The 17,113-nt window shown below is 45.2% G+C and overlaps 1 protein-coding gene across 2 annotated transcripts in view; it reads right to left on the reverse strand.

Moving 5' to 3' along the window:
* The window catches only part of aff2 (AF4/FMR2 family, member 2), a 568,957-nt gene that overhangs the window by 151,620 nt on the left and 400,224 nt on the right, over positions 1–17,113 (reverse strand). For both annotated transcript variants that reach the window (XM_052021245.1, XM_052021246.1), the window contains exon 8: positions 96–147. In XM_052021245.1, the coding sequence (XP_051877205.1) occupies positions 96–147 (52 nt within the window). The remainder of the gene's footprint in view (positions 1–95; positions 148–17,113) is intronic.

The raw sequence follows: 17,113 nt of genomic DNA on the forward strand, positions 1-17,113 counted from the left end.
TCTCTTCATGGTTTAGCATCATGTTCTTTTTCTGATTGTGCCCTTGAGGTAGTTTTAGCCACATCAAGATGCAAGGCAATTGTCGCAGTGTTTACCTGTTCACTCTCGTCCTCGTCACTACTGAGCTTCAAATCGTCCTCCAGCATCCTGCAAGATAAATTAAGTCACAGTGTGTTAAAACCGTCTCTCAGACTATCTGTGAGATGTTACAGTCAGAAGAACTTAAGAAACAGGAGCAGGTATGGACCTAGCAACTCCTCGAGGTCCACCAGTCAGTAAGATCATGGCTGATCCAATCTTGGCCTCAACATCATTTTTCCTGCTCCCTCTCTCTACCCCTTGGTTCCACTGTGATTCTAATGTCTGTCAAGTCTCTGCTTATATTGGCTCTGTGTCCACACCTCTCTCAGGTAGAGAATTCCAAAGATTCGCCACATCCTCGGAAGAAATTTCTCCAATGTCTTTCTGAAATGGGTGACCCATTATTCTGTAACTCTGGTCCCTTGTCCTAGATACTCCCACTAGGGGAAACATCTTCTCAGTATCCACCCTTTCAATCCCTCTCAGAATCTTTCTTCCATATTCCAATGAGTATAGGCCCAACTTATTCAACCTTGCTTTATGTATCTACCTGTAGCAACTTTTGTTATATATGCACCCCTAAGCATCACAGAATGAAGCCATTCTCACCACTATAGCTCTGTTGGTTCCTTGAAGAAACTTCTACTCCGCTGCCCTATCCCCAGAGCTGTGCAATTAACCTCCTCAAAAAAAAATTTTGCTCAATCACCTTTCAGAAGTCACCATTGTATCTGCTTCCACCACCGTTCAGGCAGAGAGTTCCAGAATACAACGTGAAAAATATTTTACCCCTTCCTCTCCCCCTGATTCTTTTGTCAATTACCTTCAATCTATGCCCCATTGTTACCACAGATGAGGTCAGAGGATTGTAGGTCATGATTCCCCAACACACAGATGCAGACAAGTCATTTATTTCTGAACAGTTGCTGCTTTCAATCAATTTAATTCAGCCGAATCTGAAGGAGCTGGCACTTGGCTCAATCAGCCCGAAGTATATCAGACCATCATAACCCAGTAAGGTGGAAATCAGAATCCCAACCAGCAGTAAATCTGTTGATGACTCAGTGCAAGAATCCTTGAGCATAAATAATTGGGTGAGAAAAATGGGCAGAATGTGATCAAAAGGTGTGATAAGGTACATACGGGGAGATTAACTTCCCCTGACATAGGGATCCTCTGGAAGGGCACAGGAACTTAAATATACCTGCGATGTTAGGGAGCAGTCCTTCATTCAAAGTGTCAAGAAAATCTGGAACTCTCTCTCCCAGAGTCTGTTAAACATTTCTTTTGCTAACTGATATACTTCAAGCTAATATCTTGCTGTTCACATACACGTTTAAAAGATATCATACATAAAAAAAAGGAATGTTGGAAAACTCAGCAAATGATAATCCACAGTATCTGAATATCCCAAAAGAATCCAGAGCCAAAGAAGTACATGAGAACACAAGAAAATAGGAGCAGGAACCAGCCTCCCCTCCATGGACTCTGTCTCCACTTCTCGCAGCCTTGGGAAAGCAGCCAACTGAATCAAAGACCCCTCCCACCCCAGACATTCTCTCTTCTCCCTCCTCCCATCGGGCAAAAACCTGAAAGCACACACCACCAGGTTCAAGGGCAGCTTTTATCTCGCTGTTATAAGACTGTTGAATGGTTCCCTAGTATGATAAGATGAACTCTTGACCTCAGAATCTACCTCGTTACAGCCTTGCATCTTATTGCCTGCCTGCACTGCACTGTCTCTGTAACTATATTCTGCATTCTGTTATTGCTTTTCCCTTGTACTACCTTGATGTACTGATGTGATGAAATGATCTGTATGGATGGCATGCAAAACAAAGTTTTTCACTGTACCTCAGTACATCTGACAATAATAAACCAATTTACCAAATAGTAGGAGTAGGTGACTCCTCCCCTCAGCCCTGCCCCGTTATTCAATATGATCATGGCTGATCTGCCCCAGGCCTCAATTCCTCTTAAGATAGATATCTTTATTAGTCACATATACATCGAAACACACAATTAAATGCATCTTTTGTGTAGAGTGTTCTGGAGGCAGCCCGCAAGTGTCGCCACACTTCTGGCGCCAACATAGCATGCCCACAACTTCCTAACCCGTATGTCTTTGGAATGTGGGAGGAAACCGGAGCACCCAGAGGAAACCCACGCAGACATGGGGAGAACATACAAACTCCTTACAGACAGCAGCCGGAATTGAACCTGGGTCGCTGGCGCTGTAAAGCGTGAGGATAACCGCTACACTACCGTGCCTGCCCTTCCGTACCAATTCCCTGATCTTTCCAAAATTTATCTTCAGATATGATGTTGGACCCCAGAGGTGAATATAAAAGATCCCATTAGAGGTTTGAAGAGCAGAGATTCAGCCAGTGGTGCAGGGCATGTGTGAAGATGTGTTTGCCTGGTAGTGCACCTTAACTCTCAGCTCATCCCTGAACTCAGCTCCGAATCCAGAGCCATTCTGTAACGTACTGAGGCCTGTGTACATTGTGTCTAGTGCCTCAAATTTACACCAGCCGTGACAAGCATAGGTAATACAGACCCATTCATTTGAATGCACCCTCTTATGTTGTTAAATAAATAGTTCAATTGTTTCATTCTTTTTAAGTAATAGCCGTCTTTAATTGAGTTACATGACATGAAAGTGTTTTTAAATGAATTTAGTACTATTAAATTTATTTTTAAGTACATTTTTTGGATGCTTTGCATGTATTTCCTCCATTCCAAAATGCTTCTGATTGCCACAGACATTTAGAAACAATGAAAGGGCCTTTGACAGCAGGAGCTGTCAGGCGGCCATCAGGGCGGTCGAGGGGCGGAGCTTCGGGATTCAGTGCCTTAGGCCTGGCTGCCACTCATTACTCATTGGGACAGCCAATACCGCGAGACTGGGAGCCTCATGGCCACTGAAGGGTAGTGCATCTGTCGGGGCACTGGGGGAATTGAATCTGATCCATTAAACGGAGGTTCTGTCTGTCTTGTTAGGCCAGTTACAGAAGATCCTTTGTCGTTGTTTGAAAAGACCAGGGAGGCATGGTCTCCAGAGCAAACAGCTGTATGTCAGAAATCACATTTACTTTCCAGATGGTTAATGTAAACATCACCAACAACATGTCCTGGTCCAATCACGTAGATGCTATGGCCAAGAAAGCTCACCAGCGCCTCTGCTTCAGAAGGCTAAGGATATTCGGCATGTCCCCGTTGATTCTCACCAATTTTTATATACGCACCAGAGAAAGCAACCTGTCTGGATGCATCACAGCTTGATATGGCAACTGCTTCTGTCCAAGGCCGCAAGAAACTGCAGAGAGTTGTGGACACAGCTCAGCACATCATGGAAAACCAATCTCCCCGCCGTGGATTCTATCTACACTTCTTGCTGCTTCGGAAAAGCAGCCAGCATAATCAAAGACCCCACCCACCCTGGATAGTCTCTCTTCTCCCCTCTCCCATCGGGCAGAAGATACAAAAGCTTGAAAACACTCACCACCAGGCTCAAACAGCTTCTATCCCACTGTTATAAGACTATGGACAGACCTCTTGGAAGATAAGATGGACTCTTGACCTCACAATCTATCCGTCGTGGCCCCTTGCACTTTATTATCTGCCTGCACTGCACCTTCTCTGTAACTGTAACACTATATTCTGCATTCTGTTATTGCTTTTTCCTTTGTACTGCCCCAATGTACCAATGCGGTGGAATGATCTGTATGGATGACATGCAAAACAAAGTTTTTCACTGTACCTCGGTACATGTGACAATAGTAAGCCAATTACCAAGTGAGTGAATCTTTAAGGATTGAGTATAAAATGCTGTACATTTTTGGTACATCATTGTACCAGCCACTAATAAAGGATGTTTTGTTCAAAGCTCTACCAATGACATTTGACAGTATTTTAGACCACTTCCTACCCTCTTCTGTGGGAGAGATTGGATTCAAGTCTATTGATGTTCTGCATCCATTGCTGATTTTGTGTGCCATGGGCAATAAAACAGGCTTCCACCATCTAAAATTCCATCTCATTCCCACCTTACAGTCACTAATTGCACAGCTCTTACGTCGCAGGCAGAAGGAAGTAGTCTCAAACCATACTCCAGTGATTTGAGCACAGGAGCCATGTTGGTAGTCCAGAACTGAGGTTAGAAGAGGTGGAAAAACAAAGGACTGCAGATGCTGGAATCTAGATGAAAAACACGACGATGCTGGAGGAACTCAGCAGGCCAGGCAGCATCCGTGGAGAAAAGCAGGCGGTCAACGTTTCGGGTCAGGACCCTTCTTCAGGACTGAAGATAGGAAAAGGGGAAGCCCAATATATAGGAGGGAAAAACAGAGCAGTGATAGGTGGACAAAAGAGGGGAGGTGGGGTGGGCACAAGGTGGTGATAGGTAGATGCTGTTCATTTTGGGGAGGAGATAGAAACGGGTAGTCCTAGGTTGCGGGACTATCATATTGACTGTCATGAAAGAATAGCTGCTGTATTACCTACATCAGAACAAGTGGCTACACTCCAGATATATTTCACGAAAAGGAAAGCACTTTGGGATCAGAATCAGGTTTATTGTCACTGACTTATATGTCGTGAAATTTGTTGTTTTGCAACAGGAGTTTGGGATTCAATCAGTCAATACGTCGACCTATCTCTCCCTCTCTCTCCTTTCTCCCTTTCCTATTTTCCCTTCCAGGGTCACATGCTATATGATGTACCAGTCTAGCACCGCTCCTGAATTTGTCATTTGTTGCTGTCTCTGGTTTATGGGCCAAACACACAAATTAATTGTCCATTGAACAGAGAAAATATGTTGCACCGATTTCCCTATGAATCTGCTGATAAATATGCTACATGGCAAAGGAGCATGAATTTGTTTGTAAGGAAATCAAATCTTTGTCCAGGCTTTACACAGCAGAGAAAAGGGATCAGATTACAGAGGCAGAAATCTACTTCAATTACACAAGGTAGGATTGAGGCTGAAGTACCACTCATTAAGAAACAATTAGCAGGAGATTAAGGTTAAAACAATTCGACTGAAGTGCAGTCACTTCAGATCGTAGGCTGGCTGTGTGCTTTCATTGCTCTGACATCCACCATCATGAAGGTTGGTCATGGCACGCATCAACTCCAGCCTACCAGACAAACTCGACCCACTGCAACTCGCCTATCGCCGATACAAATCTACAGTGGACACCATCCCCCTGGCCCTACACTCAGCTCTGAAGCATCTGGACAGTAAAGACAGCTACGTAAAACTATTGTTTATTGACTAAAGCTCTGCCTTCAATACAATAATCCCAAGCAAACTTGTCACCAAACTCTGAGACCTAGGACTCAACACCTCCCTCTGTAACCGGATCCTTGACTTTCAAACCAACAGACCGCAATCAGCGAGGATAGGCAGCAATACCTCTGGCACGATTATGCTCAACACTGGTACCCCACAAGGCTGTGTCCTCAGCCCTCTACTCTACTCCCTATACACTCATGACTGTGTGGCCAGATTCTGCTCTAACTCCATCTACAAGTCTGCAGATGATACCACCGTTGTAGGCCGTATCTCAAACAGCGATGAGTCGGAGTACAGCAAGGAGATAGAGAGCTTAGTGGAATGGTGTCACGACAACAACCTTTCCCTCAATGTCAACAAAACAAAAGAGCAGGTCATTGACTTCAGGAAAGGGGGCGGTGTACATGCACCTGTCTACATCGACGGCGCTCAGGTCGAGAGGGTTGAGAGCTTCAAGATCCTGGGAGTGAACATCACCAATAGCCTGTCCTGGTCAAATCACGTAGATGCCATGGCCAAGAAAGCTCACCAGCGCTTCGACTTCCTCAGGAGGCTAAAGAAATTCGGTTTGTCCCCTTTGACACTCACCAACTTTTATCGATGCACCATAGAAAGCATCCTATCTGGATGCATCACGGCTTGGTACGGCAACTGCTCTGCCCAGGACCACAAGAAACTGCAGAGAGTTGTGGACACAGCCCGGCACATCACAGAAACCAGACTCCCCTCCTTGGACTCTGTCCATACCTCTCGTTGTCTTGGTGAAGCAGCCAGCATAATCAAAGACCCCATCCACCCGGGTCATTCTCTCTTCTCCCCTCTTCCATCAGGTAGAAGATACAGGAGCCTGGGGTCACGTACCACCAGACTTAAGGACAGCTTCTACCCCACTGTGATAAGACTATTGAATGGTTCCCTTATACGATGAGATGGACTATGACCTTACGATCTACCTTGTTGGGACCTCGCACCTTATTGCACTGCACTTTCTCTGTAGCAGTGACACTTTACTCTGTACTGTTATTGTTTTTACCAGTACTACATCAATGCACTCTGTACTAACCCAATGAATTGACCTGTACGATCGGTATGCAAGGCAAGTTTTTCACTGTACCTCGGTACAAGTGACAATAATAAACCAATACCAATACCATTGGGCAAGGTGGGAGCAGTGTGGTGAACGCGATTCAGGAAGGTAGAACCAGAATCATCCCTCCCTGCTCTGTGTCAGAGCAGCCTACACCCAACATCCCAACATCTCCACCTCGTCACTGGCAAGGCACAGAAAACGTGGCCGGAGCAATTAATTTCATTGCAGGCAAGACAACTAAAATAATTCTGTGATTATTTATCTACTGCCTCCTGATCAGCTGAAGCATTTAATTAGTTGCCTCTTCCCATTCTCCTTGAATTATTCTGCTCCTGAATTGCCTCTCTCATTCTGCGCTCCATAAAACATCCAAACCTCTTCTACCTGTATCATAGTTCACCAAGTCTCATTAACTCTTCAGCAACACACAAAATGCTGGAGGAACTCAGTGGGTCAGGCAGCATCTATGGAGGAAAATTGACAGTCGATGTTTCAGGTCCAAATGTTGCTCAAGATTCCAGCATCTGCAGTCTCTTGTGTCCCCATTAACCAATCAGTCCTGTGCACTGACCCAGGGGTAAGCAACACCTTGACTGCAATGTGGTCACCGACCTTCATTAAAAAGGAAAAAGAAAGGCAATAATTTGTTGATTCATTTTTAAATCCCTCCAAGGCCTTGCCTCTCCCTATGTCCATAATCTTCTCCAGCTCTATAATCCTTGGAGATAGCTAGGCTCCACCAATTCTGCCCTCTTGATCAACCCTAATTTTAATTGTTTCACAACCCCGGACATTCTCTCTTCTCCCCCCTCCCTTCTGGCAGAAGATACAAAAGCTTGAGAACACGTACCACCGGGCTCAAGGACAGCTTCTATCCCGCTGTTATCAGACTCTTGAACGGTTCTCTAAAATAATAAAGATGAACTCCTGATCTCTCAATCTACCTTGTCATGGCTGTTGAACTTTATTTGTCTACCTGCACTGCACTTTCTCTGTAACTGTAATACTATATTCTGCATTCTGTTGTGGTTTGTTTTTTTACTACCTCAATGTACTTATGCATGGAATGAGCTGCCTGGATGGCATGCAAATGAAAGCTTATCACTGTATCTAGGTACGTGTGACAATAATTAACTAATTACCAGTTATTGGCGGTCATGCCCTCAGCTCCCTGCATCTCGAGCTTTGGAATTCTCTCTCTCCAGCTCTCCACCTCTCTCTCTCTCCTCCTTGAAGAACCCATCTTATTGACCAAGTTGACGACTACCTGAGCATCTCCTCACTTTTTTCTGGCGATTGTTTATTTTTGAAAACACATCCGTGAAGCATCTTGGGTTTTTTTTCTACGTTGGAGATGTTTTATAAGTGCACCTTGTGTTACTATTCCTCCCTTTATTTTCCCGCAAAGGGAAAGTAATGTAAAACGAGTCCCTAAACTTGTAGTAAATGCTAGGAAATTATCTTCAGAGACATTTTTGCCATAACCCACATTTTTTGACACTGGGAGTTTCAATTATCATTTCTAAATCACAGCACAGAAACACAGAGCCTCCTTGCACCTGTCTGCCTTGTCTGTCCCCACTCCTGCCAACATTAACTCGGATTGGAGGGAGATGACAATCGTTGGGGAGACTTAACACTTTAAAAAGTAAAGCAGCCCGTTGTATTCGGGGTCCCTTTAGATCTCCCACCTGTCCATCCTTTCATTGCTAATGTCTGGTTACAGACGCTGAGTCAAGGGGCAGCCGACACCTCCCTCTCCTCCCCACCCTGCTGTGTGATAAACCCAAGAGATAAAGGGAGAGGATTGTGTGAAGAAAATTAGCCACGGCTTTGAATGGCAATAAGGAGGAGCCTTTTCTCTATGGAGCCTGCCTATGTTAACACAATGTGGTAAAATGCAACCACTCGGAACCTCGCAGTGGTGCCTGCTCCATTGTATTCACATGCAGAATCAATTCTATTCTCTCCACTTGTAGAGGTCACGCCCAAACAATCCATGTCAACTTTATAAAAAGGGCCCAGATTCTGTGTGTTCAGTCATGAGGGGCAGAATTGCTTGGTCCGTTTACTTCTCAGAGCCAAACTGCCTTTTGACTGTCCTCTGCTGGGGATAGCTGTTGAGTGCTTGTTCCTACGCCTATTGAAGGTGCCTTGGGTTTGACAGCTCCACAATTGGCCTGCTCCGATCTCAATCAACCCCAGCAATTTACCAGGCAGGAATGTGCGAGGAACCAGCTCAACCTCTGTGTATAAGGATCCCCCACAAAGGCTTCTCAAGTTAAAAAGGCTGTGGTTGCAGCAGACGAGAGGAGGGGGGAAAGAAAAAAATTCTTATGATCTATTAAGGCAAAAAAAATGCCCTACAGCAGTGTCTGCAAACTGTTTCCTTTCCTGAAAACGGGATATTAAATAAACCCAAAGTCCGGCACTTGATTGCTTCTTGCTTAACCAGTGCTGAATTCACATGGGATTGCTAATCTTGACTGTCAGTCACAAGGATTCAATAAAAAGTGTCGCACACCTGTTTTTTTTTGTAAGATTCCTGTTTTGTGTTAATTCTCCACAAGTGCTGTGGGAAAATGAAATGCAGAAGGTCCAGATTTTGTTGCTGCAATTTACGTCTCAAATGTCATAAGGTATATTATTCTTCTTCTGTTCAAATAAGCAGGCAATTCTTTTATTAACGAGGAAAGAGAAAAGAGGACAAATTATGTGGGGTTCCATAGAATCTTGGAAACTCCAAGGAAACATGCTGGGGGAGGAGGAGAACACGACCATTTAGAACGGTGGTGGACTCAGACTTCCTCGTGGGTTCAAGTCCCACCTGATGCAATGTTCAGGAGAACCTGTGGATACTCGGGCAGACAGGAACATGCAAGTCTGACACCAAGGTCACTTCTTGGACCTTGCCCTCCTTCACCACCACAGTGCAATTTGAGGTTATCAATGGCTGGAGCTCCAGTGTAGCTCTGTTCCAACCAGGGCCAATGCAAGCTTAAGGAACAACATCTTATCCTCTCTCTCAGCACATTTTAGCCTGCAGGGCTCAATACTGAATTCTCCAACTTCAGATAATTTGCTCTTCCGCTCTGTTTGTACAAGGACCGGACACTTTTGCCTGACATCCCTCTTTTCCTTTCTCCTTTATTTGCACATTCTAGCCTGTAGGCCAGACTATGTCACACTACGTAGACCACACCGCACAGACCATACCACACTGCACAGACCATACCACAATACACGGACCATACCACACCACACAGATCATACCACACCACACAGACCATACCACACTGCACAGACCATACCAGATTACACAGACCATACAACATTACACAGACTGTGCAGTAAGGAGAATTGTGTGCATTTCTGGTCACCCCATTACAGGAAGGATGTGGAGCCTTTCAAAAAGGTACAGAAATGCTTTACCAGGATGCTGCCTGGATTAGAGGGTATGGTCTATAAGGAGAGGTTGGACAAACTTGGGTTGTTTTCTCTGGAGCATCAGAGGCTGAGGGGAGACCTGATAGAGGTTTATAGAAGTATGAGATAGGGTGGACAGTCAGAATCTTTTCCCCAGGGTAGAAATGTCAAATACTAGAGGACATGCATTTAAGGTGAGAAGGGAGAAGTTTAAAGGAGATGTGCGGGGCAAGTTTTTTTTACACAGAGAGTGGTGGGTGCCTGGAACAGGTTGCGGGGGGAATGGTGGAAGCAGATACAACAGTGGCGTTTAAGTGGCTGCATGAATGTGCAGGGAATGGAGGGATCTGGATCATGTACAGGCAAAGAGATTTAGTTTAATTTGGCATCGTGTTCAGCACATACATGGTGGGCCAAAGGGCCTGTTCCTGTGCTGTACTGTTCAATGTGTTATCTTCTGTTCTCCAGAGGCAAAAGCACAACTTCCAGGCCGACACTCCCAGTGCAGTACTGATGAGGGTGCTGAACTGCCAACAGTGCTGTCTTTCAAACTAAGCATTAAACTGAGCCCCTGCCTCCCATGGCATGAATGTCCCTAATGTGCTGGGAAAGTATTATCTTTATTTAAAAAAATTCAGATTACTTGGTCAATGTCAGGTTAGAGTTGTGGGAACTTGCTGTAGAACATAGAACATTACAGCACAGTACAGGCCTTTCGGCCCACAATATTGTGCCAACATTTTATCCTGCTCTAAGATCTACCTAGCCCTTCCCTCCCACATAGTCCCCCATTTCTCTATCATTCATGTGTCTATCTAAGAGTCTCTTAAATGTCCCTAATGTATCTGCCCCCACAAGAGAGAGAAAGAGATCTTTATTAGTCACATGTACATTGAAACACACAGTGAAATGCATCTTTTGCGTAGAGTGTTCTGGGGGCAGCCTGCAAGTGTCGCCACAATTCCGGCACCAATATAGCATGCCCACAACTTCCTAACCTATACGTCTTTGGAAAGTGGGAGGAAACTGGAGCATCCGGAGGAAACCCACGCAGACACGGGGAGAACATACAAACTCCTTACAGACAGCAGCCAGAATTGAACCTGGGTCGCTGGCGCTGTAAAGCGTTACGCTAACCGCTATACTACCGTGCCTGCCACGCTGCACAGACCATGCCACACGACATGGACCATACCACACTGCACAGACCATACCACACCACACAGACCACACAACCTCTGCTGGCAGTGAGTTCCACGCACCCACCACTCTCTGTGTAAAAAACTTACCCCTGACATCCCCCTTATACCTTCCTCCAATCACCTTAAAATTATATCGCCTCGTGTTAACCATTATCACCCTGGGAAAAAGTCTCTGACTGTCCACTGGATCTATGCCTCTTATCATCTTGTACACCTCTATCACGTCACCTCTCATCCTCCTTCTCTCCAAAGAGAAAAGCCCGAGCTCACTCAACCTATCCTCGTAAGTCATGCTCTCCAATCCAGGCAGCATCCTGGTAAATCTCCTCTGCACCCTCTCTAAAGCTTCCACATCCTTCCTATAATGAGGCGACCAGAAGTGAACACAATACTCCAAGTGTGCTCTAACCAGAGTTCTATAGAGCTGCAACATCACCTCGTGACTCTTGAACTCAATACCCTGACTAATGAAGGCCAACACACCATACACCTTCCTAGCAACCCTATCGACCTGTGCGGCAACCTTGAGGGATCTATGGACGTGGACCCCAAGATCCCTCTGTTCCTCCACACCGCTAAGAGTTTCCTACATTACAGCAACAATTACACTTCAGCACTGATCGATATAGCTCTTTCCAACACATGTCCAGCTCTCTTTTTAGATGGTGTTGTCAACTGATATTGAGACATTTTTAAATGTTTACCCAGTTTTGTTTGTTTGACAGTGATGGTATTATGTTGTCTGGCACTTATGTAAGCCCTCCACTTGCAAATACTTGACAAATCATATTAAAAGTAAGCCTTGGCAGCTGTGTGGGGAAAATGAGCCAACATCCTGTGGCACAATGCCATTCAGGTCCTTCCTTTCCCATACGGTAGTTTCCCAGTGGCAGCTGAGGCAAGGAGGGTTTGCAGCTCTGTGGGTGGGAAGGAATGCTCCACCTGCCAGCAGCCCTTTGATCCCCAGCTCACTGGATTGATGGAAAGCTGGTCAATGGCAATTGGAAAGGAAGGTGGGGAAAACTAACTTCATCTAAAGCTGGGAGAGTAAGCCCAGCCAAGATACTTAAATACAAATAAACAAATATAAGATAAAATATCTTTATTAGTCTTATGTACATCGAAACACACAGTGAAATGCACCTTTTGTGTAGAGTGTTCTGGGGGCAGCCCGTAAGTGTCGCCATGCTTCCGACACCAACATAGCGTGCCCACCACTTCCTAACCCGTACGTCTTTGGAATGTGGGAGGAAACCGGAGCACCCGGAGGAAACCCACGCAGACACGGGGAGAACGTACAAACTCCTTACAGACAGCGGCTGGAATTGAACCTGGGTCACTGGCACTGTAAGGCATTACGCTAACCTCTACACTACCATGTGAGTATATATTCTTTAATTCTTGGGCTTTGTAATTGGTAATTGGTTTATTATTGTCATGTGTACGGAGATACAGTGAAACACTTTTGTTAGCATGCCATCCAGACAGATCAGAAGTACATCCAGGGACTATAAAGGCAAACAGAATGCAGAATATAGTGTTGCAGTTGCAGAGAAAGTACAGTGCAGGGAAACAAATCAAGGGCAACGATGAGGTAGATTGAGAGATCAAGAGTTCAGTTTTTGTCGTATAAGAGGTCAGTTCAAAGGTCTTATAACAGCGGGATAGAAGCTCTCCTTGAGGTGCTATCAAGCTCTTGTATCTTCTGCCCAAAGGGAAGGGAGGAGAGAGAATGACTGGGGTAGGAGGGGGCTTTTGATTATATTGGTTGCTTTCCTGAGGCAGCAGGAAGTGCAGACGTGGTCAATGGAAGGGAGACAGGTTTGCGCGATGGACTGGACTGAGTTCACAACTCTCTGCGATTTCTTGCAGTCTGGGGCAGACCAGTTGCCATACCAAACCGTGATACATCCTACGATGCATCTTTAAAAATTGGTGAGGGTCATTGGGGACGTGGCAAATTTTAAGGAAATTACCAGAGTGGTAATGATTTCAAGACTGTCCTCTCATTCAGCTCATGATCTGTGTTACATTTTTGCACATTTGGTATTAATTCAACTCTCGACATCACTGGCCATCAATGTCGATGGGTAGAATAACTCAGTCAGTTCATATTTTCCAAAGTTTCCCCCTCCATTCAGAGCATGCCTGCCTGAAGAACCAACAGGAGAATTGGAATCTCACTGCTATCAGTTTTCAAGAGAAATACCAGGCACCACATGTTGGCCTCCCTCAGCCTATGTCCAATCCGAAGGCTTCCCCTCCTTCAAGCCCCTTTGCCGGGAGACCAGCCTCACACAGGTTTCCATGTAAGCATCGGCCTTTGCTTTGTTGGTACTGCTCTCGCCTCAAGAGTCAGAAAGTCATGGGTTCAGTCCCCATGCCAGCATCTTGAGTAAATAATGCATGGCAAACCCAGGGCAGTGCCGAGGGAGTGCCTTGTGGTCAGAGGCACCATCTTTCAAAGAGAGCTTAAAGTGGGCCCACTCCTGGTTGGAAAAAAATCCCACGTCCATATTCAATAATGAGCAGGACTCTTAATATTCATCTCCTAACCAAACCAACTGTGTGGTGATAGAGTCATAGTTGTACAGCACAGAAACAGGCCCTTTGGCCCAACTCGTCCATGCTGATCAAGATGCCTACCTGAGCCAGTCCCATTTGCCTGCATTTGGCCCATATCCCTCTGAACCTTCCCTATCCATGAACTTGTCCAAATGTCTTTTAAACATTGTAATTGCACCTGCCTCGACCACTTCCTCAGAGAATTAACTTGCTGTCTGCACCTTGGCTTCTGGTTTTCCTTCGAATAGAAGCTCTTCACAATGACCTGGTGGTGAGCATAAGCATTTTATGATGGCAAATTCAATCCCATGTTCTTTAGAAGTATTGCATGGAATCTGAGAAAAGATGGCTTTATCTGGATACATCATGGCTTGGTACGGCAACTGTTCTGCCTGGGACCACAAGAAACTGCAGAGAGTTGTGGGCACAGCCCAGCACATCACGGAAACCAGCCTCCCCTCCACGTCTATACCTCTCACTGCCTTGGCAAAGCAGCCAGCATAATCAAAGACTCCACCCACTCGGGTCATTCTCTCTCCTCTCCTCTCCCATCAGGCAGAAGATACAGGAGCCTGAGGGCACATACCACCAGGCTCAAGGACAGCTTCTATCCCACAGTGATAAGACTATTCAATGGTTCCTTTATACAATGAGATGGACTCTGACCTCACAATTTACCTTGTCTGACCTTGCACCTTATTGTCTACCTGCAATGCACTTCCCTGTAGCTGTGACACTTTAATCTGTATTCTGTTATTGTTTTTACCCTGTACTACCTCAATGCACTGTGTAATGAATTGATCTGTACAAACGGCATGCAAGACAAGTTTTTCACTGTACTTCGGTACAAGTGACAATAATAAGCCAATACCAATACATGCCCACAAATAGCTTTATTCTGAAGCATCACTGATTTGCCATTTCAGATTTAGCATCAGGCCCCTGTTTGGAACACCCACGATGCAGCTCCCCTACATGTTGAACCTACTAGGACAGGAGGCGACAGAAAATGGAAATGGGTAACGGTAAAATGGCTGGCCAGTGGTGGGAGAAAGTGGCACCATTGCACAGCCACGCTCATTCAGCCAAAGTAAAGAAGCACAAAGAACTGGAGTCACTCATTTTGTTCCCTGCTGAGTTAGCATCTGAGTGAAAAAATAAGCAGAGAGGCGAACTTAAGGGAGTCATCGTGTGACCCTGAAGAGGAGACGTTGAGAGTTTAACCCGTAGATAAAGCGGTGACATTGCAGCCTCATCCTCTCATCCACAATGTCTGGATTGTGGTTGGAAGGTCAGAAAAAGGATCAAATACAACCAATTAAATAAAGCAATGCAAATCAAAATTCTATTCCATAAATTTGGTGTGGTCATTCAAAAGCAAAATACTGCAGATGATGGACACCTGAAATAAAAAAAACTAAAATTACTGGATTTACTCAGCAAAGCAGGCGGCACCCGATGAAAAATCATCAAACTAAAACATTAGCTTTCTCTCTCCACCAATGCTGCTTGACCTGCTGTGCATTCTTTTATTTCCTTTCAATGTTTTTTTTTGCCTATCAGGCAGCCTTCCTGACAGAAGTTACCAATTACCCAGCCACTTTTTTTCCTCGCTGTACCAGAGCTTGATACCCATTTCCACGGTGCAATGTGAAATAACTAAGGAGTGAACACAGGAAGAATACATAACATTGTTTGAAATGCGGAAATACCTAGATTACTATTTTCCACTCTTATAATAACAATTATAAAGGCTCTGGAATTCATAATCAAAATCTTCTGTTTAAAAAAATCCAAGCATTGCATCCCCTGTAATTACCTATAATACCAAACTAAAAACATGCCTCTTCTACCAGTCCTTTTAACTATTCTCCCTTTTATTTAATGTATCTTTCAATGTTGTTGAATATAATCTGTGATTAGCTGTGAATTTTAACCAGCTGGGAATTAAGTCAATTTATTCCTTGATATGACTACTTATCTGTGTCTTTTTCCTTCTTCTAAAACATTACATTGTCAGACATGGGCAAGTCTTTCGCAGGAACCTTTGCTGCTGGTGTGGTCATGTATGGCCAGCCGCTGAAGTATCTCTGCTCTTTGGATCTTTAATGGGATCTTGTACAGCCAGCATGGCTTTGTGAAGGGAAGATCTTGCCTCACGAGCCTGATAGAGTTCTTTGAGGAGGTGACCAGGAAGATTGATGAGGGCAGTGTGGTGGATGTGGTTTACATGGATTTTAGTAAGGCATTTGATAAGGTTCCTCATGGTAGGCTTCTTCAGAAGGTCAGAGGCCAAGGGATCCAAGGAAGCTTGGCTGTGTGGATTAGGAATTGGCTTGCATGTAGAAAGCAGAGGGTTGTGGTGGAAGGAGTGCCCTCGGATTGGAAGGCAGTGACTAGTGGTGTCCCGCAGGGATTGGTTCTGGGATCTCTACTTTTTGTGATATTTATAGATGATTTAGATGAGAGGGTGGAGGGCTGGGTTAGTAAGTTTGCGGACGACACTAAGATAGGCGGTGTTGTGGATAGTGTGGAGGGCTGTCGGAGCTTACAGAGGGATATTGATAGGATGCAGAGCTGGGCTGACAAGTGGCAGATGGAGTTCAATCCGGAGAAGTGTGAGGTGGGACACTTTGGAAGGACAAACTCCAGGGCAGAGTACAGGGTAAACGGCAAGGTACTTGGCAGTGTGGAGGAGCAGAGGGATCTGGGGGTTCATATTCACAGTTCGTTGAAAGTTGCCTCACAGGTGGAAAGAGCAGTTAAGAAGGCCAATGGGATGTTGGCTTTCATAAATCGCGGGATTGAGTTTAAGAGCCGCGAGGTTATGATGCAGCTTTACAAAACTCTAGTTAGGCCACATTTAGAGTACTGTGTTCAGTTCTGGTCGCCTCATTATAGGAAGGATGTGGAGGCATTGGAGAGGGTGCAGAGGAGATTTACCAGGATGCTGCCTGGATTGGAGGGTATTGAATATGAGGAGAGGCTTAAGGTGCTAGGGCTTTATTCACTGGAAAGGAGGAGGATGAGAGGAGACATGATAGAGGTATATAAAATATTGAGAGGAATAGATAGAGTAGACAGTCAGCGCCTCCTTCCCAGGGCACCAATGCTCAAGACGAGAGGTCATGGCTTTAAGGTTATGGGTGGGAGGTTCAGGGGAGATGTCAGAGGGAGGTTTTTCACCCAAAGAGTGGTTGGTGCATGGAATGCACTGCCTGGAGTGGTGGTGGAGGCAGATACATCGAACAGGTTCAAGAGCTTGTTGGATAGGCATATGGAGGAACGTGAGATAGAGGGATATGCGGGAGGAAGGGGTTAGGTAGTGTGAGGGTGGTCTGATAGACGGCACGACTCGGTGGGCCAAAGGGCCTGTTTTGTGCTGTATGGTTCTATGGTTCTATGGTTCAACTCTAGTGCAGCATCATATCTGAAGATAAATTTTGGAAA

The sequence above is a fragment of the Pristis pectinata genome, chromosome 8 (genome assembly GCF_009764475.1).
Source record: "Pristis pectinata isolate sPriPec2 chromosome 8, sPriPec2.1.pri, whole genome shotgun sequence".
Lineage (NCBI taxonomy): Eukaryota > Metazoa > Chordata > Chondrichthyes > Rhinopristiformes > Pristidae > Pristis > Pristis pectinata.